The following is a 21,609-nucleotide window of genomic DNA, read 5'->3' as shown; positions in this document are numbered from 1 at the left end:
CTTACATAATCTTTTTTTTGTCAGGATGTTAAATCTGGTATCTATGCAGTTCACAACTTCTCCACTGGGGGCTAGACTGATCAAGATTAAACGAGTCTGTTTAGGTTGAATGAGGAATTAAGTGAATCCTCCAGTTGTACAAGATCAAAAGAAGCAATGGCTGACACAATTATATGTTAGTAAAGAAATTTACAGAAGATGAAGAAAGCTATTTTCTGCTTCCGCAGATTTGGTTGGCACACCTTGAAACAAGATATCTGAGAACAAGCAGTTTCTTCTTTGTTAGGCATTAGCATATCCTAGTTCTTTACTTCCATTGTTAAATTTTAGCCAAAAATAAAAAGTTTGGCCTTTTCCTTTTGGTCTCAACAAGTTCAAAAAGAAGTCTTTCAGAGTTTGGAATCCTGGTTTGATATTTATTCAGATGATTTTGTTAATCATGTTTAAGACTAAACGCTGAATAAATGCATTTTTTGTCTGTGGATACATTTAGATAGAAATGTCTTTTTATGATGCCTAAATACCAACGGGTTTAAGCCTTAGTTGTAGCTCAAAATATAAAAAAAATATATTAATGATTGTCATATTGAAGGAATTTCTGGAGACATTTAGAGTAATTTGTGGACAAGAGTGAAGGCTTTCAACGTCCAAGTTCAGCTTCTATCAACATACAAAATTTAGGTAGGTTTTCATACATAAGATTATGTATGAGTCAGTTTTGAGATAGGAGGGGAGGCTGGCTTAAGTAAGTTTTCATAAATAACACTATACATGAGTCATGTTTGATTCTAAGTCACTATATATAAGTCAGGTTTGAGGTAGGAGAGGAGGCTGATAGGTGCAAATTAATCCTGTATTGTATTGTCATGGTGATATATCAAAGATTTTTGTCCTATGAGAAATCCTAAAAATTTTACAAAATTTTACTTCTATTGAAATATTCTTTCACTCAATTTGCTAATGATTGTTCTAATATGGATAAAATAAAAATGATGGTTACTACTTGAAAATAATTATATGCTCAATCAATTAGTAGTTCATTCATGTTGGTGGATATAATTAAACTACTAATTAGCATTTGAATTTGCAAGTAAAAAAATCTTTCTGAGCAAAATAGAAATGTTGAACATAAACAAATATATTCAACACAAAGGCAGATCTATTCCTACTCTCGGTACTTAGGGATAGCAAACTGATATTGAGTAACCAAAGCACAAATTAGACTCAAATGCAAAAACATTTTTGTTACTGCACATAAGAGAAAATGGTTGGTTGATTTACAGACTTTTTCAATAATTTCCTAACAATTAGATAACGTCAAGTATCAGTCTGATAGAAGGTTCCCCATAAAGCCTTGCGTGTATGATGAGTGATCAAAATTTTTGTTCGGATTGAGCTTCCTATTTGAGCAAAATGACGTCCTAGAAACCCCATCTCATGGCACATCAGATCTTCCCAATCTTTGGTGGCTGTTGAAAACAAAGATATAACAGTGGAAATCATATTCAATTATGCATAGCTAAAATTGAATGTTTTCGGAACTTAATCGTTTATTACTTCTAGAAACTAAAATATGAAATTATTGCTTGAGTGTACATACCTTCTTCATGCACAACTTTTTAAAAAACTAAAATATATGGTTTACTATTTCTAGAAACTAAAATATGAAACCATTGCTTAAGTGTACATACCTTTTTCATGGAAAACCTTTTAAGAAACTAAAATATGAAACTATTGCTTGGGTGTACATACCTTCTTCATGGGCAACTTGTTAGAACTGCTTGATGACGCTTTATTTTCGATTGGTTTTAATATCTCAAAGGAGCACACAAGAGCTTCGTCAACACTTAATAGAGCACCAGCATTGTCAAACTCTCCGCCATAATTTGGAGCTGAAAATATTGTTACCAATCTCCGTTTAGCAAAAAACTCATAGCCATCCTCCACAACCTGCAATTAAAAACTTTGGATAAAATAATTATGATGTATCTATTGGTGACACTGTCGAGGTCAGTCCTGATGTATGCATTATAAAAGATGAACAGTGGTATCAACCACCAAGTATAAATGCAAAAAAAAAAAAAAAAGACAAAAATCTGTCACCCTCATTTGCTGGTTGGGGTGGTTAATGGTCATCAAAATGCATGCCATCATCTAGCAATACCATTCCTAAGCATTGTTATGTTGATTGTGATTCCTTGAACAGAGACAAAAATAGTTAGTTCCTTCCTTTAATCATTAACAACTAGATGCGTGTTGTTAAACAATCTTCCGGCAAGGTCTAAAAACTAAATTGGTTTGTATCCTAACTTAAACCTATATGATACTGATGTTCACTAAGGGAAAAAGGGAATAAAAGCTCCATTGCATATGCAAAACTACAACCATACATTCATAATCACTGTTCATTTTTGCTCAAAAGAAGCTGGCTTACCTGATGACCTCGACAAATGAGATCAAGATCATTCTTATCCAAAAATTCAGCAACTATATCAGCTCCAAAAGTACATGAGATTCCTCGATCACTATCTGCCCATCCCTCAACCTTGGGATGAGGATCAGACCAAAGTAGATCGCAGAGAAGACCATTATCAGGAACTTCCATTGGCCTTTGAATTTCCTTTATTTGATCCAAATTTTCCAACTCCGGAGACAACCCTCCATGCATACAAAGTATTTTCTCATCAATAAGTGCAGCCACAGGCAAACAGTTAAAGCAGTCTGTAAATATTTTCCAAAGCCTAACATTAAATCTCCTCTTACACTCATCATAAAACCCATAAATTCGATTGATCTTTGCATCTTCATGGTTTCCCCTTAAGAGAGAAATTCTGTCAGGATATCTTATCTTATAGGCCAAAAGCAAACATATTGTCTCCAAACTTTGCTTGCCCCGATCTACGTAATCCCCAAGGAACAGGTAGTTTGCTGCAGGAGGGTAGCCACCATACTCAAAGAGCCTAAGAAGATCTTGGTATTGTCCATGTATATCACCTGTAAAAGACCTCCAATATTAGAATTTCCAGAGGCTGGTTAAGGGGATAATTGATCTCAAATGCACATTATTATGGCTTGTTTTGTAATAGGCATGAAGTTGGAGGAACTATATATTTTTCCCAGGCATGATCAATAAGAGTTTCCCACATTATAAAAACATCAACATAAACATTGGAGCCAAAATATCTGCTGCTCAACTCACTTGGAAAGAGATTTGTTTCCCAATTACCACAGAAAATCCAAAATTGCAACAAAAATCATCTCGTTCGACCAACCTATGTACTTAATTACAGTCATTTCAACACAAAAACGACCTGTTTAGAAACAAGCCATATCCCAATGAACCTGGCATATAAATTATCTAAAATTTATCTCCCTTCAAAAACGATTTGTTCTGTAATTTCACACAAACAATTCCAAATTTCGCTTCAAAAATCCGTCAAAATCTTACCAAGGAAAACCATCGATACATTAATTACCAACAGCCACAAATACGAAATAACAAGCTTGCAATTTCATAATTCAATGAGAAAGAGACATAAAAAGAGACAGAGAGAGAGGGAAAAAGAAGGCTGACCACAGATTCTGATGGGAGCACGAATCTGAAGCAGATTAGGCTGTGAAAGGAAGATTTGACGAGCATTAATACAAAGCTGGCGGATCTCGCCTTCAGAGAGCTGAACCTGCTTTCCTCCTCTACCTTCCAACAACCTTCTGATTATATCATCCAATACTCCCTTATCCATCATTCCCTCCATTGTCATCATCATCATTTTGTCCTTCAAATTCACCACCAAAAATTCTTTGGAAAATATATAATCCAATTCAATTCTGTTCAACTTTTTCTCTTAATGAGAGAGAGACAAGCGAGAAAAGAAAAAAGGGTCTAGAGCGAGAAACATGAATAAAAAAGACTGAAACTATTCAGATAGAGAGAGAAAAAAAGGGTATTGTTTGAAATGAGGAAAAAAAAAAAATCAAGAAACCAAACCAAACTTGTTAGATGAAGAAAGAGAGATAAATAAGGTAAAAAAAAACCCAAAAATAACAAAAAAGTAGAAATTTTTATAGTTCAATAGAGTAAAAAGGATCAAAAGAACCAACCTTTACCAAATGGAAAGAAGTGGATCAAAGAAGAGAGATATTTAGTAACTCTTAGATGTTGGTTGTCATTTTCTTTCTCTCTCTATATTTATAGTTATAATTTTTATAAATTTTATAGTTTTTCTCTTTTAAAGATAAGCTTTTTATCTATGCCAACTGCCAAGAAAGGATTCAACATGGCTCATAGTTGAAACCTTCAAAGACAAGGCACTTTAGATTGCTACATGGCACAAATCAAAGCAACCCAAGTTAACAGACAAAGAAAGAAAGAAAAAAAAAAGTACACTGAGAACATTTTGGAGTTATAAAGAAAAGAAATTGGATACTGTATCTGTTAGTATCAGGAGAGAAGTCTTGGACTAAATTCAAGCACTGCTCTTGTGAATGTGAACAAGTTGGTACAAAACCGCGTATTTTGAAAAGTTGGTTTTATGTACTTTATACTTTATACGTGTAGAGATACTTAAGATGGGGTCCATTTTGCATACTAGTTCGAGTATTTTTTTTATTACAGCAGACCAACCAAAGGCACCCAAATCGGTTTTTGGTAAGCAATAGGATTCTGCCATGTCCACAGAAAATGCAAATGGCTCCAACTATGCTGTTGTCATAATAATTGTTCATAATTTTAAATTAGTATATTAGGTGTCGGGAATTATTTGTTTTCTGAGTCTGCCAGGTTAGGTTTTTTCTCAAAAAATGAAAAATTCAATGTTGTTATAAAGCGAGGTAAATACAAGTCTTTTTTGTTTTTCCATATGATAGTCTTTGCTTGATCCTTTTAACAAGACACATCGCCAGAAGATGTTCTTTGCGAGCCAATTGATAATCACTGATGGTTGTGTTATTCGGACTTCGTGTGAGACCGTGGTGGGAGACCTCTCACCTCGCTAGAGCCTGCTTTTATTACTGGACAGGAAAGCTGGTTTCATTGGTCTTCAGGGTATCAGGGGCAGTAGAAGAGCAAAATACTGTAGATTTGCTTCACTCTGGTAACTGTTTTGGGCAATCTGGACCCTGAAAAAACTTATCTTTCAAGGACAAAAATCTAAACCAATAGACATTTGATGTTGATGAATTGATGGAAAGATAGCAGGACTGAAACGGTGGTTTGTATAGAATTCAACAACATATATATAGTCAAAGCGGCGCCGAAACTAATACTAAGGTCATTTTCATCTCATCTGGAAGGCCTTACTATTGCAGCAAGACTGAAACTGTGGTCTAGTCAGTGAAGTAACAATGAAGTCACTCTTCAATCTTGGAAAAAATGGTCCCTTCCACATTGTAAACACTGTAAACAACTTGACATCGTGAGAAAGAGGCTAATGTGGCCACATGTCACGCCAGTTGCCTTGCTAGTAAGGTTAGCAATCGAATTGCTTTCCCTGCTTTATACCAAAGTCAACAAAGGCAAAGACAACGATAACCTTTGATGCTCATCCCCGCAACCAATCACTAATCACGTAATAACTAATCAGATTCAGAGTTCCAGAAGGGTCCCTTGTACCCTTTGAATCCTGAATTGCCAAGAAAGAAAAAGGTCTCCAGACTTTGATTGGTCAATTTTGAAATTTGTACCCAACAAAAAACTTGTTTCAAACTCCGTTTTATGATTTCAATCTAAATGGATTACTAAACCATTGATATTGATTAGACTACCATGTCTTTAGTTTTAAATTTCAAAGTTCCTACAAGAGTTTTGTGTTCTTCAAACATGTTGCACAAGAATCAGCATGACAATCAATATAGTAGCTGCATTGTCCAAAAGAAACCAATCATTATTGCATCAACAAAGCGATTAGCATGATTTTTTCGAGATGTAACTAACATAGTCACGTCTCATAATCAAGGCCAATCGAATTCCATCATTCTCATTCCTAAAGAAAGTTATATCTCATGTTAATACCTTTCAGATAGTTATCATGTTCAGTGGAAAGGGTAGAATAAAAAAGAAAACTAGAAAACAAGAGAAACAAGAAACCAAATTACACTATCATTGTCACTCTGCACAGGATCAACAAACAGATCCACACATGAGCAAAAGACTGCCTCATCAACTCCGAAAGGTAACAACCGTCGAAGACATAACATTTTCTGTTTTCTTTTCCAAGATCTCTATAACTTAATCAGTTTGCAGAATACAATAAATCATCCATTCATCCTAATGCTGAAAGCAATGCAAGGGGAGAAGGCTTAAGATGAGGAAGGTGCAGAAATTGTCTATCTCAAGCTCTTAACTAATGGAAAACTGAAAAGATATTGGATATCTCAACTAAGACTATAAACAAATAGTTCAGATTCTGGCACAATGCCTCCATTATCTCTATTCCAAGTTTCCAACCATGGTAAGTATTTTCACTGGCCTTAAAATAACTAGGCTTATAGTTCAACAGCTCCATTGGAAGCAAATGGCACTTTACATACATCCCAAACATAAATCCCCCCCCCCCCCGGGCCAAAAAAAAAAAAAGAACCATCCACATGTGGTTCCCAGAGCCATACAGGAAAACGAACTTCAAGCACAAACATGTTGAAACACACTTAAAAGATACAATGAAATAGCTGTCCATCCCATATTCCATACTGATCAAAAGACTGATACTTTTCAAATTTCAAGCAATAAGCAACCATAAAAGAAATGTATCCAACAAATAATTCTAGTACAAACAAATTATCCATTTACCAGAATAACCACAATCCATTCCATTGATCAGAATCAAAGTTAACTCATGACTTCAATACTAAAATTCTCTCATTCAAACTTCTTCTAATAAGAAGAAACAAAAGGGTTTTTCCTGATCTTTCTTACTTGCAGATTATCGCAATTAAACCCACATCCACATTGAGGAGACTCTTCAAAATTATCAATTGAAAAACCAGCAGCGGCAATCCCTACAGAAAATTCAAGATCATCTCCTCTCCTTGAGACCTCAACAATATTAACCCACATGAAGAGAAGCTTCACACTAACACCTTCCAAGCTTGCAATTTTGCCCTTCGATATGTACCCTTTAATGGCATTCGCGTATTTCAATTGGTAAGACCCTTCAATAGAGAAGCTACAACTACCATTGAAAGAAGCTGAGAACTTTCCCGATGAAAAGTCAAGATCATAGTCAAGAACGCCTTTTGGGAGAAGACCAATTGGAAAGTTGAAGTCTTTGAGAACATCATAGGCTGTTGACTTCATGGTTTCAAGAGAAATTGTTTCTGAGGCAAAAGATTGTGAAACGAGAAGAAAAAGGAAGAAAATTTTTGGTGACCCAATGAATCTTTGGATTAAGAAAGAACCCATGTCTCTCTTTCTTGTTTCCTGTTCAATTTTTCTGTGTTTAGACAGATATATTTCAATCTAAGCGGTGGTTTTTGGTAACAAGGAATGGTGGTTGAAGACAGGGCAAGCAGGCAACGAGGAAATTGTCCAAGTGTTTGCTTCCTTCGACAGCAAGATCTCTGTAATCATGAACTAAAAGACAACAAAGGTAAACTGGGTTGGGCCAATCTATTTGGAATTTTTTTTGGTTCTTTGGATTCTTGATGATTTGGGTTTGGTTTCATTATTTCGTGCTTGAAAAATATGGCAAGTTCAGTCCAACAGGCCTCATACATAAAGACAATGCCAGACGTCCATATTTCTTTTGGTGAAGACAAACAATCCTCTTGTTTTTTATTCTATTTTTTAGTTTTCATTTGGTTTGTTCCAATACTGACATTCAACTCATATTAATAATTAGTTCAAAAAAAAAAAACTCATATTGATCATGTAAGAAGAAAAACTGATACACAACCTCAAAAACATATAGGCATCTCTATTCTCCCAGAGTGCCAGTCTTCTTTTGCTGTTATGACGTTTTTTTTTAAATCGTCGGTCATTAATAATGTTGGCTCTAGCTAAATCAAATGCAAATGATTGATTCTCTATTCTTCATTCTGTTCATCGATGTTGCTTGAAGATGATATAAGGCGTTCTCTAATCTGCCATTCATCGTCCAAATCATGTGTTGAAGTTTTGGTTGACCTGTGCTTCCGGCTATAGATTGCGTATAACAGTAGCTGAGCTGTTCCAAGAAGAAATCCAATCCCATTTGGTATCTGCAAAAAGTCAGACATTCTTAATTTCATACAATTCGTTTCTTACTTTCACTACAAGTGCATGTGGATTTTGCACATATGCATAGTTGCAGGTTTTTCCATTGAATATCACCATGAACAGTCATAACTACAAACTTTGATTTCTACAAAACTAACGTTAGCTTCTGCCATCATGTCACCATTACCATACAATTTTATCATATGTATCACATTGTCAACCCATGAATTCAACCAAGTAAGCAAATGACTGCGTGTTAAATGTTTTTAATTTGTTAATTATAATTGTTATCATCATTAGGTTTTCTTGCCTGCTCCAGATCATCTTCTTGAGTTTTTTTTTTTTAAGATTTTGTTGGCAATCAGTTGATTTGAAATCGATTTCTCACCAACCTGATCAGCTCTACAAGTTTGCAGCAAGTTTTTTTATGTGAAATTAAACAGCATGGTATATGTTCCATGGAAGAACATTGTTTCCGTCTTCATGCCAATTCCATGATTAAATTCTTGTCCTAAACTCAGGATCTTTAAGAGGATATACCAATCATACGAATTGATCAACAATTTAGAACGCGATAACATAATATGGTGCCATGATTATGATGATAATGAAAATGGTTTTGTTTAATCAGGACTTACTCCAAGGAAGTAATCTTTGACTAGCACAGCATAGAAAGTCCAAATGGCTCCATTCAAGAAAACAAAAAATGAGAGAAGGAAAGGCATATACTCCACGCTTTTAGTCGTCACCACTGTTTTCTGTATACAATATTAATTTCAAGTTTAATTAAATCCTTCCATGATCCATCAGCAACAGAAAACAATATTAAATTAAGGTTACTTGTAGCAAAATTATCAAATTAATGGATGAGAGTGCTTAAGCTAATCTTTTTTACTTCTCAGAGTTTATTGGTTAGAACTTATTAGAAGAGAAGGTCTTACCATTGCTGCTAAGGTGAGCCATACATGATAATATTAAGGCCTGCACACAAAAATCCTATCACATCAATCCTCATATCTCCATGCAAAATCATTTGAGTGGCCAAAACTGTTGCTGCTACAAATCCCACATCAAGAAGTCCAAAAAGTATCCCAGTCTTAGCCTAAGACACAAGGATAGCATGGCAAATGATTAATATTTCAGGATTGATGACTTCGAAATCTTGAGTTCATGATGCTGGTGGTTAAGAGAAATTATACCCTCATTCTTGGAGGTGCAAAAACAAGGAACAAAGTCACATAAATCATCTCAACCACAACTCCAAATCCGTTTACAGTGGCTACCAGAAAACTTCCAGGCTTTGTAACACCGTAGTAAGTCCACAAGGCTGAATTCATGAGTGTGCAAATGTAAGGAAGGCTCTCAAATTCTTCGGTTGATCAGTGCCTAACTATTCTCCAGAAAGTGCCCCTACAATTAAAATGACAATCCAATAAATCTTCATTAGCATCAATTTATTACTTATACAAAAAAAAAAAAAAATGCATTGACTAATTGCTGTGAAAGAAAGAGCTTTGAGTCTGCTACTACTTATAGTTTCCTCCTTGCACTGGTTGCTGTGAGGAATCCAGAAAGATTATGTATACTTACGCTGGAGAAAGAAAGAGTAACACTGAGATGATGTTGCCTGATCAATTAACAGAAACAAGCTTGTTAGAGTTTGAATCCATGAACTAGAATTTGTAATAATAGCCCTCAAGAAACCACTCATAGAATCTAATGATTTACCTATTACTCCAACAAAGAAACTTTGGCTTGTCATGTTGAAGGGGAGACTTTTTCCTTTTTTGGTAAGGCTTTGTTGAGAAAAAGTAGAGAGCTGGTAAGTATATATATATATATATATATATATATATATATATATAAAGAGAGAGAGAGAGTCAATAAGCTATTAATATGGCAAAGATTAACTTCAGATTCAAATTTAGTCATTCTAAGCAATATATACTTTTGAATGGATAACAGATATGAGCAATTATTTTAATGTTGCTTAATGTACTGAAAAAATAAATGCACTAAATATATTATAGATGATGTAATGACTGCCATGTCCTAATTTCTTGATGAAATTGTTTTCTGAATTATGTTTGATTTGAACCATGGAAATGCATGCTCTTGTAACTGCAGATGGAGGTAGGCAACAAATCCAAAACTACTTTTTTTATATATACTTGAGATTATCGAGAATGTAATAGAATTTTGATTACTGGAGTCCAACACTCTATTAACTATCATTGGCCAAAATTAATTGAGAATTGAAATATGCAACTTTGCTCTTGATTAATTGGTACAGTATTGGTATATAACATTTTAGTTAGTTTCGTTTGGATTTAATTAGATCCAATAGTCAGAGATCTAGCTATGGAAAATTCAAATTTGAGCAGTACCAATCTTTTAATAATTAATTATAAATGACATTTGAAGTAATGATAGCTTAATAACCATGTCTTGCTTCTGATAGTGCGGCCAATAAAGTCATTTTCTTGCTTAAATTCCATGTAATTTCTTTATTTAAATCCAGACTCAAATCACTATGTATTAACAAAGTTATCCTAATTATATTTAAAACTAGATTGCTTATCTTCTAATGGCATTCTTATAATTATTTAATGCAAGAAATGAATCATGTGTATATATTATTCTTAATTAACTATGTTTTATTGATTAAGAAAACAATTTGCTAACAACAATGTGATCTATTAATAGAATATTAAAATTTTAATTTTAGTGATTCGAATTTAATCTTTCAACGGTTTTCAAATGATATAAACGACAAGCTAGCCTAATTATTAGAGAATCAATTAGTCAATGATTTTAAACAAATAATTATTTATAAAAAATCAAATTACTATATTTAGTCAACTCCATAATTAGTGAATGGCACCCACTATAGAATAGCTTGAATTGCAGTAGGTCGAGTCTGCAATTTTATATTTAACAAGTGGCCTTAAACAATTAATAAATATTTGCAACGTTGGAAAAACTGATTGGTTTAAGCTGTTTTACATTAATGCATTTTCCTATTAAGTTAATATCACCTCATCAAATGAACCACTGAAGAAATTGCTGAAGAAATTAACAGTTTTAAGCATAAATTACAGAATTAGTACTAAAAGTGCAAGGCACATAGGGTAGCTGATATACATTTTGTTTTGGTTTTGGTTTTTCTCTAAACTGGAAGTCAATGGTACAATAAGAAATCAGTCAATTATAGAACTATAATAAACAAGAACACTAAAATTCTGTTAATATAGTTGGAAATCTGATATATTTTCCAACATTTCAAACCGAATTATCAACAATGGTTTTATCTGTTTTCAAGATTATATGTCATACATGTTTTCTTGAAATGCTGACAGCAATACATCTAAAATATTGCCAATATCAGCGATCTGTTGGTAGAATGCTGGATAAGAGGATTTGGGGTCGAGGGAGGGTGGGGGGGGGGGCTACTGTGATTAGGATATACAGCCAGCAGCCATGTCACCAGAAAGCACTGCATAGACAGTCCAGGTTAATCCATATAGTTATAGGTTTACAATACAAAAGTGAGCCTAATGAAAAAAATGGCAGAAGCTTGAATTTTTGTAGCTCCCATGTTTAATTAACTTCCTTCAAGATCAGGGGTGATCAGTGTTTCCATCCTCTACATCACTACTCTCATGAGGCCAACTGGATTGCAACTCATAGGGAGTCAAAGAAAGTGTCTTGATGATCTTCTGAAAGCTGAATTGTCGATTAACATGTGGTTTTGGGAGGCTTTTGCCTTTGTTTAGACTGCGATTCTTTAGATCATCTTCAAGTGAATGCATCCGTATGCCTCCTTTCACTAGGTGAGCTGAACCTTCTTCTTCCATGGCCTCGGTTGATTTTGCTGAAACAGACTTGTTCTTGTATATAACATAGAGAATCAACTGAGCTGACCCCAAGATAAAACCAATTGCATTTGGCACCTGAAATTTTTTGGGTGAGTGTGAATCTTTATAAAATCATTTAAAACTGTATTTTATGTATTAGGAGAAGAGAAAAAGGAAAAATGTGAACTTACTCCAATATAGATATCCTTCACAAGCATTGCATAAGCAGACCAAACACCAGCATTGAGGAACAAGAAAAATGAGAGTAAAAATGGCATGTACTCCACACTCTTGGTCTTTATCACTGTCCTCTGTTAAACATTAAAACTGATACATCATTACTTGGAATGTTGTTGAGTAAGGAAACTAGGATCCCTTTTAGCAGACTGAATTTGTTTTTTTAATGTCATCCTATATATCTGTATGAATTTCAGAAGTGTAGCATATGACAAGATAGATTGAACTCTTTAATATTCAACTGAAAAAAAATTCTAGGCAAGCCCAGATACAGCAATGTTATTGTTTGAAAGCAGATGATACAATTTTAAGTAGCAAATGCACAAAAGTGATGCATTTTTAGGCTGCTAAGTTTTGTCTAGCTCGTTTATATATATATATATATATATATATATATAAAAGCAGTTGAAGAAACTTACCATGGCTGATAGGGGAGATGCATACATGCCTATGGTTAAACCAGCACATAAAATTCCAACAAAGGTGAGCCGCATATTTCCATGAATTGCCAGAAGAGTCACAGCAATTACCGCTCCAAGGAAACCAACATTCAATGCAGCCACCAACTTTGCTGTCTTAACCTGAAAAACAGCATCCACAAATTCCAAACTCTATGACTTGAAACATAGTTGCCATATGCCAATATGCCAAACAATTCAGATGTTATGCATAATCCCTACTGATGTCAATTAGATTATGAAACAAAATAAGTAATATCACCTTCTTATCTTTAGGAGCGTATATGAGGAAGAGGGTGACATAGATGAGCTGAAAGATGGCACCAGCACCATTCACTGTCATGACAAGTAATCCGTCTGGATTGATAATCCCATAGAAAGTCCACAAGCTAGTGCTCAAAAGGGTTGTTATGTAGGGAACTCCTTTGTAATTCTCAGTTGATTTCTTCTTTATCACCCCCCAAAAGGTTTTTCTGGAAATGAAAAAAAAAAACCCAAGATTTTTATTTGTCTGATAAGGCTACTAGTCAAATACCATGTCCATCTAAAGTTTTAACTTTTGTACAATAGTGGTTAGTGGTGACAGACATAACTAGTTAAATACCGAGTTAGCCACCAGAATTTTCATTCAAAGATCAGTATAGAAGTAGAAAGCCAGACACATAGAAAACTGTAAAATCTAGTCTTACGAAATTAACTTCTGATTTGAATTTAAATAGAAGCCTAACAGAAGAGCAACTTCCTGCAAGTTGATTAACCAAAATAATTAATTAAACACAGTAGATGGATCCACATCCCCATTGGTTTACTCGACATATTCCATACTTGTTCATGGACTAGAAATTATTGTTTTAGATGATTTTACTTACATGGGAGAAGCAAAAACCAATATTGAAATTACATTACCTGCAAAAAAGATGAAAAAGAGAGAAAAAAAAAGTGCTCAAAATCTTGGATTTTGGATAAAGATAGAAGCTGACAACTGACAAAAGCTGTTAGAGAAGAGGGCTAACCAATAATTCCAATGATGAAGCTCAAACCAGCCATTGAAGCAGAGGTATAGTCGAAGGAATGAAGCAAGTGAGAGGCATCAGTTGAAGCAATTAAATGGGGTGATCAGTTCAGAGAATTGGGGCATTCGTGGTGTGTGGTGGGTGAATCAAAGGTTTGACGGTACAAATTTTTGCAACATAGGATTCACCGTTAATCCATATTTGCTTGACACGTTTTGGTCCCAAGTCCTGTCTTAATTTGTACTTTTGTTGATAAGACAAATGTGGACCATCTTTTAGTTAATATGATTTTTTGTCGTGACATGCTTTTTCAGTAAGAGAAAACAAAATTGGTGGTTCTGTCATATTGAATAGTACCGACATTAATGGTGAAAAAAAAGAAAAAAGATGTGGATCATACTAAAGATTCGATATCAATCACAAATATGTTGTCTTAAGCTTTGTTCTTTGTTGGTGAAGTTATGCATGCCCTAACTGTTGGTTCAATATGATAGTTTCTAACTTCAAACAATATTGGATCTTAGGGGAATGGATAAAAATTTTGATCATTCATCAATCAAATTTTGTATATTTATTTACTTATCTGACACTTGTTAGTATATGCACAATCTCAATGGATTTTCTCACTATCGAATTGAGATTTCATTTTTGTTTTGTAAAGAACATGTGTTATGTAATAACAAAGAATTAAATGATTGACACACGAAATCATATATAATCAAGAAAATTACTTTTATATTCACATTTTCTTCTCTTACGAGACTTCTTGAAAATATATTTATCTCAGTGAAATTTTTTAATAATTCATATAATTATTTTTAAAAAATAATATTTAATAGATTTAAAATTTAAATTTAACACATGCGATCATTATTTTTATGCCCAAATTACAATCTTTTTTGTAAAAAGAAAATGTTGATTATTCTATAATTCACATGATCTAACCTTCTTCCTTTGAATTTTTGTTAAGACCTAAGAAGTTAGGTTGAAATATGCATTATTAGAACCTCAACAACAAATGTATGCTTAGATATATATATATATAATTTATATCTAACCATAATAAAAAATAATAAAATTAAGGAACCTTATGTAAAATTTACCCTAAAATTATTGAGAAAATAGATCATATACTAAGACCTTAATGAAATTATCACTATCACTTTCATGGAAGGGAAGGCATAATATTTTTACATTCACATTTGCTTTTTATAATAGACGTGACACAAGGTATATCTACATCGACATTGATAGTTTTTGGTTCTTCATATTAGCTCAATATCAAAGAAGACAGCTAAAGCAAAGCTGGGAAATAGTTGATGTGATCCTTATGCTGCTAATTTTTGTTGAACAATTTGTTTAGACTTATATTTTGGTATGATGGTAAGAGTCCAAAGTCTCTAACAAGGTTTCACCATGACTGTCCTTATCACCATGCATGCCATTGAAAGTTTTTGTTGTTCTCATGGTAAACTATCATTTTGGATCGATGTCTATGGTATGCTAGCAATGGCGATTCTTAGATTAATTAGAACTCTTGTTGGCTATGCTTAAAAATGATAAAAAGACGAGATTTCGTTCTTTTATAATTAGTTTATGTATATATAATTCAATATAAAAATAAGAACCATATTATATATTCAATCTTAAAAAAAATGAACATTTTTATAATTAGAATTATATATGTAATTTTTAGGAATGATAGAAAATCATAAAATATGTTTATCGAATATTATTCTTTTTTTTTTTTTTTCATCAGACAAATAAGGCCTAAGAGAGATTCACTAGGGTAACTCTCGGCAAAAGCTAAAGCCCAATTTTACAGAAAGACTATAAATAAACCCTACCAATAAGTTCTACTACAGGCCAATGAAAGGCCCTGACTACAAATAAAGCCCAGCTCAAGCCTAGTGCCTTTCTTTTTCTCTCGTTCTGGGTGTGTTTAAGTGTGAACATTAGTCATAGGGGCAAAATTTGGCTTAGTACCAACGCGTGGGCACGTCGAAAGTGCGCTGCTGTGTGAATTATTTGCTAACGACAGCGGCAGAGGTTTTGAGATCCCAACTCAGATCCCTTTCAGGACCTTTTCTGTTACAGTTCTCTCCAAGATGTTCAAAAAGTAAGCCTTTTTCTTGGGTAATGCTTGTTTTAAGGTTCTGGGTTTTGCTTTGTATGTTAAATGTGATACGGGTGGTTGCTAAGATAAAAGGATTCACTTTTGCTGGTGATTTTTTTTTTTTTTTTGGTTAATGTCTATGTATCTTTGTCTTTGCATGATGATGATCTGGAATTTGTTTGATTAGACACGTTGAAGTATTGGGGAAGTCTGGGATTAGTCTAATTGGTTTTTATAATTGCAGCTTGTAGGTGTTATCAAGCAATGGGGGAAATATTTGGGTTGGTGTAATTGGGTTTTGGCAAAAATATTGTGGGTGTATCTGTGCACGCAGTTCAATGCTTTAGTGGATGGGTAGAGCATTGGGAAATAATTGATATGCCGTACAGTTTGGCTATATATATATATATACACACACATACAATATATCTATATGTGTGTGTGTGTGTGTGTGTGTGTGTGTGTGTGTGTGTGTATGTATGTATGTATTTGCTCTGGGGGAAGATAACTGAACAAGGATGCACCTCATATTGAACCTTTGCTTTTTGGCTATCATTTTTCTATAGTGGAAGAGCTTTGCTAAAATGAGAATGCTTTGGATGTCCTTATATAAAGGTATTTTAAGCTGGATAAAAATTTTAAGATTATGGTAAGCCGGTATACAATATTTTTTTGGAAGTTATTATGTGCCGTTAATCTTCCATTTTAGGGGAAGTAAACCTTGCCTGTAATTTGCTTATGGTTAATCATGGTTTTCCGTTGGTGATTGTATGTAAGTGATTGACCTCATGCTTTTCATGCAAGGTTTTGTTTGTTAATACAAAATCTAACAAGTTTTTGACCATCTGCAAGAAATACAACCGTTCAATTACTGCTAGGCTTTGATAGATATTTTATGCTTAGGGTACCATCAATGTTTCAATTTGATGTTTGAGCTATGTTTATTAAGAACGACAATTTATCTATATTCTATAAGTGTTTTTTTTTAAGATTTTCATCTGAAGATGTGTCTTCACAAAACCAAGTCAAAGCATCTGTGCAGCGAAAAATTCGGCAAAGCATTGCAGAGGAGGTCTAAAATTACCTTATGATTATTTTAGTTTCACAAATTGTGATAACAGTTGAATTCTGAAATTACTTACGTTTCTGCTTCGTTTAATGCACTGATGAATTTATGCAGTATCCAGGACTTGAGCCTGTATTGGATGATTTGCTGCCAAAGAAGGCACCATTAATTGTTGCCAAATGGTTTGTTGCTCTTTTACCATTGCTTCTGCAAATTAGACCTTTAATCAAATGTTTGTTTCGTAGCATGCATACCTGAGACATGATGCTAACAGTTTCACTTGTTTGCAGTCAAAACCATTTAAATCTGGTTTTAGTGAATAGTGTTCCATTATTCTTCAATATTCGTGACGGACCATACATGCCTACCCTCCGACTCCTTCACCAATGTAAGTTTTTCATCATTTTATCTTCTTAAATTGTAGATCTGCTGCTTCATAATTGGTTTTTTGTTCTATTTTGATTGTAATTTATTTGAGTGATATTCAGACAAGATTATAAGATGACTTTGCCTATGATTATCTGATTTTTTGTTTCCTTAGCTCTTGCCAACTATAAAGATGGTTTTCTTAACCATGATAAGCTCCATTCTCTTGTATAGTGCTTTGTGCATTACTGTCATGTATAGACATCTGTTAACCCTTTTGTGCCTTTTAACTGCACCCTATTGTTATGGAAATCCAAATATGACTATTCTGTATTTTGGTTTTGCAGATCCAGACATAATGAAAAAGTTGCAAGTGGATCGTGGTGCGATAAAATTTGTCCTTGCTGGTGCAAACATAATGTGTCCTGGTCTTACATCCCCTGGTGGTGCTTTGGATGATGAAGTGGAAGCAGAAACTCCTGTGGTATGAATCACCTTCTTTGTCACAGTTCATATGTTTGTTTTTTCATTTTCCCAATAACTGATCTGTCAACTAATCCTTTCAGGCAATAATGGCTGAAGGAAAACAACATGCTCTTGCTATTGGCTTTACCAAAATGTCAGCTAAAGATATGTGAGTTATTTTTAAGTTGTTTCTGAGCATTTCAATTAAATGGATGGCCAAATTTGAACCTGAAAAGCCTAGTAGCTTCTGCCTCCTGCCTGACAGGAGAGTAATGTAGCAGAGAACGTGGCATTAACATGCTAGGCTGCATCTGTTGTTATATCACTTGCCTCTTAGTTATAAATATATTTTTTTTATATAGTTTTTATCCTCTTACATACTTTTTATTTCCAAACTCTCAAGCACTTTCTTGCTAGCTAAATGTTGTTATTAAACTAAAATAAGTACGTGTTCATTATGTTTTACTCTGATTAACGAGTTTCAATTTTTGTTCGTTGGCAGAAGGGCAATCAACAAGGGAATTGGGGTAGACAACATGCATTATCTCAATGATGGTCTATGGAAGGTATTTATACTTAACTATGTGGTGTTTGGATGGTGTCTCATGTTTAATTGTATGTTCTTCTTTTGAACACCAACATGTTTATTGTATGGTATCTGGGATAAGCATTCTTGTGTCGAACCATTTGGTTATTCCTAACTTTCTTTTGTTCAATGTTAATTTGCTTAAATATGTTCAAATTAAAGATTTGGATTCTGCATCTTGCATTTTTTAGCGTAGTTTATATCACCGATTATATTCCCATGGTCATGCATATTCGATCTCATGCTGGTAATCTTGCCATAAGTTAGTATATGTTATTGCCTTTTTCTGGCTAACAATTTAACACAACCTGAAACATTAGGAGGTCTCGAAGTCGAAGCAAATCAATCTTATGCATTTTGTTATTTCCCAGATGGAGCGGTTAGAATGAGCATCTGCTATGCCAGCCAGCCATGTAAAAGTTAAAGAGAGACTTGAAGAAAGAAGTTATATACCTGTGTTCCTTCCTCTGCACTGCAGTTTTTCTCTATTTTGAGATGTTTGTATCCAGCTGAAGGGAATTACATGAATCTATCAATCTAATACTGTAGAGAAATCTTTGTTTCCCATCTGTGGGCATTTCAGCAAAATATAAAAGCAGAATTTTGGAATGAATGCTAATTAAACAGTAAGACTTGCAACAGTTTGGATTGAAAAAAAAGGCAGCTAAACTTTGTTTGCCTGAAGGCCATGCTTATCTATGCTCATATCTTTATCTCATTATCTAGAACCCTTCCATGTTATCTTTTTATCTTATGGTGCAAGCCAAAGTTGGGTTAAATCATAAAAATCAATAGCTACAAGAAGAATGAATTTTCCATTAATAATGCAACCTTTATCATTCTCTTGCATGTAGGTTAATGGGTATTTATAAGCAATCTTAAATATAATCAAAGTATTATTTTAAATATTTTTAACATTTAATATATTGTTTTTATAAATTTGGCTTTACTTTAAGGGCTTTTTTAAGGTTGTTATATAAAGAAATATTTTTCATCTAATATATTGAAAATCATCACTTAAAGACAGTTGCCCTTGAAATGTCATCTACCAAAAAACTTGCAAAATAATTCGAAGCCCTAAATCTATACAAGAATTGGGTTGGATCCCAAAATTTTTTTAGTTACCTCTCTCAAAAAGGGCAGCCCACTTATCAGTCAACTGGTCTATTACACGTGTAGGGTTCGGAAGAGAGGACCACCATACAAACAATAAACTCAACCCCACCTAAGCAGACCTCAACATCACATACTACAAGCCATTCAAAACCCTAACCTTTCTTTTGAGTTTTGTTCATCGCATCTCTAATCAGTCGCCGCGCCTCTCCTGCTTCACACAACCAAAAAAGCTTTGGCAATGGTCTGTTACCACGTCTTTCCAGATTTCCCAAATCCTTCTGTCTTAAAAACAACATAAAGTTTTAATATTTCTTTTGTTTTTCTTGCATTAACAGGGGATCGATTTAGTCGCAGGAGGTAAGAGCAAGAAGTCCAAGAGGACAGCTCCCAAATCCGATGATATTTACCTTAAACTCCTCGTCAAGGTCTCACCTTTATCTTCACTCTCTTCATAAAAATGTCTTCTTCTTTTTTCTGAATAAATGATCTGATTTTTGTTTTGGGTTATAGCTTTACCGATTCCTTGTAAGAAGAACTGGGAGCAAATTCAATGCTGTGATATTGAAACGCATGTTTATGAGCAAAGTTAACAAGCCTCCACTATCTCTCTCCAGGCTTATTCAGTTCATGAAGGGAAAGGTGTTTACTTGTTTTTGTGTCTGGGTTTCCTTCTGGATCTTTATGTTGTTATTGGTTAAGGGTTCAATTCTGTTTCTTTATTTTCGTATGTGTATGAATATATTGTAGGAGGATAAGATTGCTGTGGTAGTGGGGACAGTGACAGATGATATAAGGGTTTATGAGGTTCCAGCTTTGAAGGTTACAGCTCTTAGATTTACTGAGACTGCTAGAGCTAGGGTTGAGAAGGCTGGTGGAGAATGCTTGACTTTTGACCAGCTTGCTTTGAGGGCTCCTTTGGGTCAGAACACGGTATGGGATCCTTCTGTTGCACTCTTCTGGCTGTTTTTCTTGACATTACTCTTTGGTAGTCTTTTGTTCAAATTTATGTATGTTGATTTATCCTGGTTTTATCAAGTTTTCAGTTCTGCTTTTTTCATTTGTTGAAACTCCTCCAAATTGAAATGCTGATGTTACTTTCATGCACTATATTGAAAACATGAAAGGCAATGGTTTCTAGGAAACATAATACGCAGAAACTTGTCACTTTAAAATGGGAATGTAGCGTGTGAAGTCGTGATGATATTGATGCTTTGTTGCATGATATGATTCTGTTAATTTTCAATACTATAATATTTTTATTCCTTCTTCATTTGAAAGGTGATCCTAAGTAGTTGAACTTTCTCCTTCTTTTATGTTTCTCTTTATACAAACAGAGAAAGTGACACACCTTTTGACTGGAAACCAAATGTGTTCTGCTGTGTAATTGCTAGCTCATCAAAATTTTTTCTTATTTAATTTTTAATAGAAAGTGAAGTCCATCAGTCTGGCTTGCTTTAAAGATCTTTCTGCTTTTCTTCTGCTAATTTTTTTCTTCTGAAATAAGAAAATGTTGTGTCTGGATTTCTTAAGAGTTACTTTGGATGGAATTGCAGGTTCTCCTTAGAGGTCCAAAGAATGCCCGTGAAGCGGTTAAACACTTTGGTCCAGCTCCTGGTGTGCCTCACAGCCACACTAAGCCATATGTGCGCTCAAAGGGAAGGAAGTTTGAGAGGGCTAGAGGAAGACGAAACAGCAAGGGATTTAGGGTTTAAGATGACTTTAATATTTGATTGTGAGGCCTGTCTGTCATTTATTATTGCAAATCAAATTTTGTTCGACCTTAGGTTTTGCTGGCAGTTGTTTACTTGTTTATGTTCACTTCATGTTCTTGGATTGTTTCATTACTGGTTTGAGGGTCGATCCTTCCTATGCTACAAACTGGAGTGTGTTGAAGAATTTTAATCGAGTTATATTTTACTCTTAACTATGGAATAATTTTCTGGTTGACATTGGCACTGGTAATTGGGGTTATAGTCAAGCTATGCGAGCCTGTTTATAATTATCTTTTAAGGCTTCTATATAGAGTCATTCTCCTGCGTGCCACTGGTTGACCTGAACCAATATAAGTAGGTATTTTCGGTTGGAAAACCTATATATATATATATATATTATGGTCAGACTAAAAATGATACAAA

At 34.2% G+C, this 21,609-nt stretch overlaps 5 protein-coding genes and 1 pseudogene across 10 annotated transcripts; 2 read left to right on the top strand and 4 right to left on the bottom strand.

Annotated features, from left to right (window-relative positions):
• Positions 1 to 1,083: 1,083 nt before the first annotated feature.
• LOC111293679 (serine/threonine-protein phosphatase PP1) lies at positions 1,084 to 4,397 on the bottom strand. 3 transcript variants are annotated; one of them, XM_022886540.2, is made up of 5 exons: positions 4,102 to 4,397; positions 3,575 to 3,776; positions 2,435 to 2,994; positions 1,753 to 1,950; positions 1,084 to 1,469 (listed from the first exon to the last, which is right to left on the bottom strand). In XM_022886540.2, the coding sequence occupies exons 2-5, from the start codon at positions 3,768 to 3,770 to the stop codon at positions 1,446 to 1,448; spliced, it is 978 nt and encodes a 325-aa protein (XP_022742275.2). In that variant the 5' UTR covers positions 3,771 to 3,776; positions 4,102 to 4,397; the 3' UTR covers positions 1,084 to 1,445. The 3 variants fall into 3 exon arrangements, with proteins under 3 accessions (XP_022742275.2, XP_089599175.1, XP_022742277.1); XM_089743049.1 differs by having other exon boundaries at positions 3,575 to 3,917; positions 4,102 to 4,393; XM_022886542.2 differs by lacking the exons at positions 1,084 to 1,469; positions 4,102 to 4,397 and having other exon boundaries at positions 1,792 to 1,963; positions 3,575 to 4,090.
• Positions 4,398 to 6,688: 2,291 nt separating this feature from the next.
• Positions 6,689 to 7,555, bottom strand: LOC111293680 (uncharacterized protein At5g01610-like). The gene has a single exon (XM_022886543.2). It carries the CDS (start codon positions 7,397 to 7,399, stop codon positions 6,872 to 6,874), a length of 528 nt encoding a protein of 175 aa, XP_022742278.2. The 5' UTR covers positions 7,400 to 7,555; the 3' UTR covers positions 6,689 to 6,871.
• A 441-nt stretch (positions 7,556 to 7,996) lies between these two features.
• On the bottom strand, positions 7,997 to 9,956 carry LOC149514917 (bidirectional sugar transporter SWEET17-like; annotated as a pseudogene).
• A 1,445-nt stretch (positions 9,957 to 11,401) lies between these two features.
• On the bottom strand, positions 11,402 to 13,917 carry LOC111293768 (bidirectional sugar transporter SWEET16-like). Its single transcript, XM_089743050.1, has 6 exons — positions 13,760 to 13,917; positions 13,616 to 13,652; positions 13,009 to 13,219; positions 12,708 to 12,869; positions 12,243 to 12,362; positions 11,402 to 12,147 (listed from the first exon to the last, which is right to left on the bottom strand). Exons 1-6 carry the CDS (start codon positions 13,791 to 13,793, stop codon positions 11,815 to 11,817), a joined length of 897 nt encoding a protein of 298 aa, XP_089599176.1. The 5' UTR covers positions 13,794 to 13,917; the 3' UTR covers positions 11,402 to 11,814.
• A 1,790-nt stretch (positions 13,918 to 15,707) lies between these two features.
• On the top strand, positions 15,708 to 19,042 carry LOC111293937 (uncharacterized). Of its 4 annotated transcripts, none has more exons than XM_089743047.1 (8): positions 15,708 to 15,878; positions 16,120 to 16,947; positions 17,056 to 17,123; positions 17,232 to 17,329; positions 17,655 to 17,791; positions 17,874 to 17,941; positions 18,275 to 18,338; positions 18,730 to 19,042. In XM_089743047.1, exons 2-8 carry the CDS (start codon positions 16,813 to 16,815, stop codon positions 18,745 to 18,747), a joined length of 588 nt encoding a protein of 195 aa, XP_089599173.1. In that variant the 5' UTR covers positions 15,708 to 15,878; positions 16,120 to 16,812; the 3' UTR covers positions 18,748 to 19,042. The 4 variants fall into 4 exon arrangements, with proteins under 4 accessions (XP_089599173.1, XP_022742746.1, XP_022742744.1 ...); XM_022887011.2 differs by having other exon boundaries at positions 15,714 to 15,878; positions 16,866 to 16,947; XM_022887009.2 differs by having other exon boundaries at positions 15,714 to 15,878; positions 16,866 to 16,947; positions 18,679 to 19,042.
• A 598-nt stretch (positions 19,043 to 19,640) lies between these two features.
• On the top strand, positions 19,641 to 21,398 carry LOC111293938 (large ribosomal subunit protein eL18y). The gene is made up of 5 exons (XM_022887013.2): positions 19,641 to 19,715; positions 19,810 to 19,899; positions 19,985 to 20,113; positions 20,222 to 20,404; positions 21,028 to 21,398. Exons 1-5 carry the CDS (start codon positions 19,713 to 19,715, stop codon positions 21,184 to 21,186), a joined length of 564 nt encoding a protein of 187 aa, XP_022742748.1. The 5' UTR covers positions 19,641 to 19,712; the 3' UTR covers positions 21,187 to 21,398.
• Positions 21,399 to 21,609: the final 211 nt, after the last annotated feature.

Source organism: Durio zibethinus, chromosome 14, assembly GCF_047325235.1.
Source record: "Durio zibethinus cultivar Kanyao isolate XHJ-2024 chromosome 14, ASM4732523v1, whole genome shotgun sequence".
Taxonomy (NCBI): domain Eukaryota; kingdom Viridiplantae; phylum Streptophyta; class Magnoliopsida; order Malvales; family Malvaceae; genus Durio; species Durio zibethinus.
This window is presented reverse-complemented; position numbering and strand designations above follow the sequence as displayed.

Excerpts from the sequence above, each read along its gene's own strand:
- LOC111293679 (XM_022886540.2), bottom strand. The coding sequence starts at position 3,770 with ATGATGATGATGACAATGGAGGGAATGATGGATAAGGGAGTATTGGAT. Across the intron at positions 1,951-2,434 it reads TCATTTGTCGAGGTCATCAG|GTTGTGGAGGATGGCTATGA; the intron begins GTAAGCCAGCTT and ends TTTTAATTGCAG. Across the intron at positions 1,470-1,752 it reads ACAAGTTGCCCATGAAGAAG|CCACCAAAGATTGGGAAGAT; the intron begins GTATGTACACCC and ends TGTTTTCAACAG.
- LOC111293680 (XM_022886543.2), bottom strand. The coding sequence starts at position 7,399 with ATGGGTTCTTTCTTAATCCAAAGATTCATTGGGTCACCAAAAATTTTC.
- LOC111293768 (XM_089743050.1), bottom strand. The coding sequence starts at position 13,793 with ATGGCTGGTTTGAGCTTCATCATTGGAATTATTG. Across the intron at positions 13,653-13,759 it reads CTTCATCATTGGAATTATTG|GTAATGTAATTTCAATATTG; the intron begins GTTAGCCCTCTT and ends TCTTTTTTGCAG. Across the intron at positions 12,870-13,008 it reads ACGCTCCTAAAGATAAGAAG|GTTAAGACAGCAAAGTTGGT; the intron begins GTGATATTACTT and ends GCTGTTTTTCAG.
- LOC111293937 (XM_089743046.1), top strand. The coding sequence starts at position 16,813 with ATGTTTATTAAGAACGACAATTTATCTATATTCTATAAGTGTTTTTTT. Across the intron at positions 16,948-17,055 it reads GGCAAAGCATTGCAGAGGAG|TATCCAGGACTTGAGCCTGT; the intron begins GTCTAAAATTAC and ends GAATTTATGCAG. Across the intron at positions 17,942-18,274 it reads AAAATGTCAGCTAAAGATAT|AAGGGCAATCAACAAGGGAA; the intron begins GTGAGTTATTTT and ends GTTCGTTGGCAG.
- LOC111293938 (XM_022887013.2), top strand. Across the intron at positions 19,900-19,984 it reads ACCTTAAACTCCTCGTCAAG|CTTTACCGATTCCTTGTAAG; the intron begins GTCTCACCTTTA and ends TTTGGGTTATAG. Across the intron at positions 20,114-20,221 it reads TTCAGTTCATGAAGGGAAAG|GAGGATAAGATTGCTGTGGT; the intron begins GTGTTTACTTGT and ends AATATATTGTAG.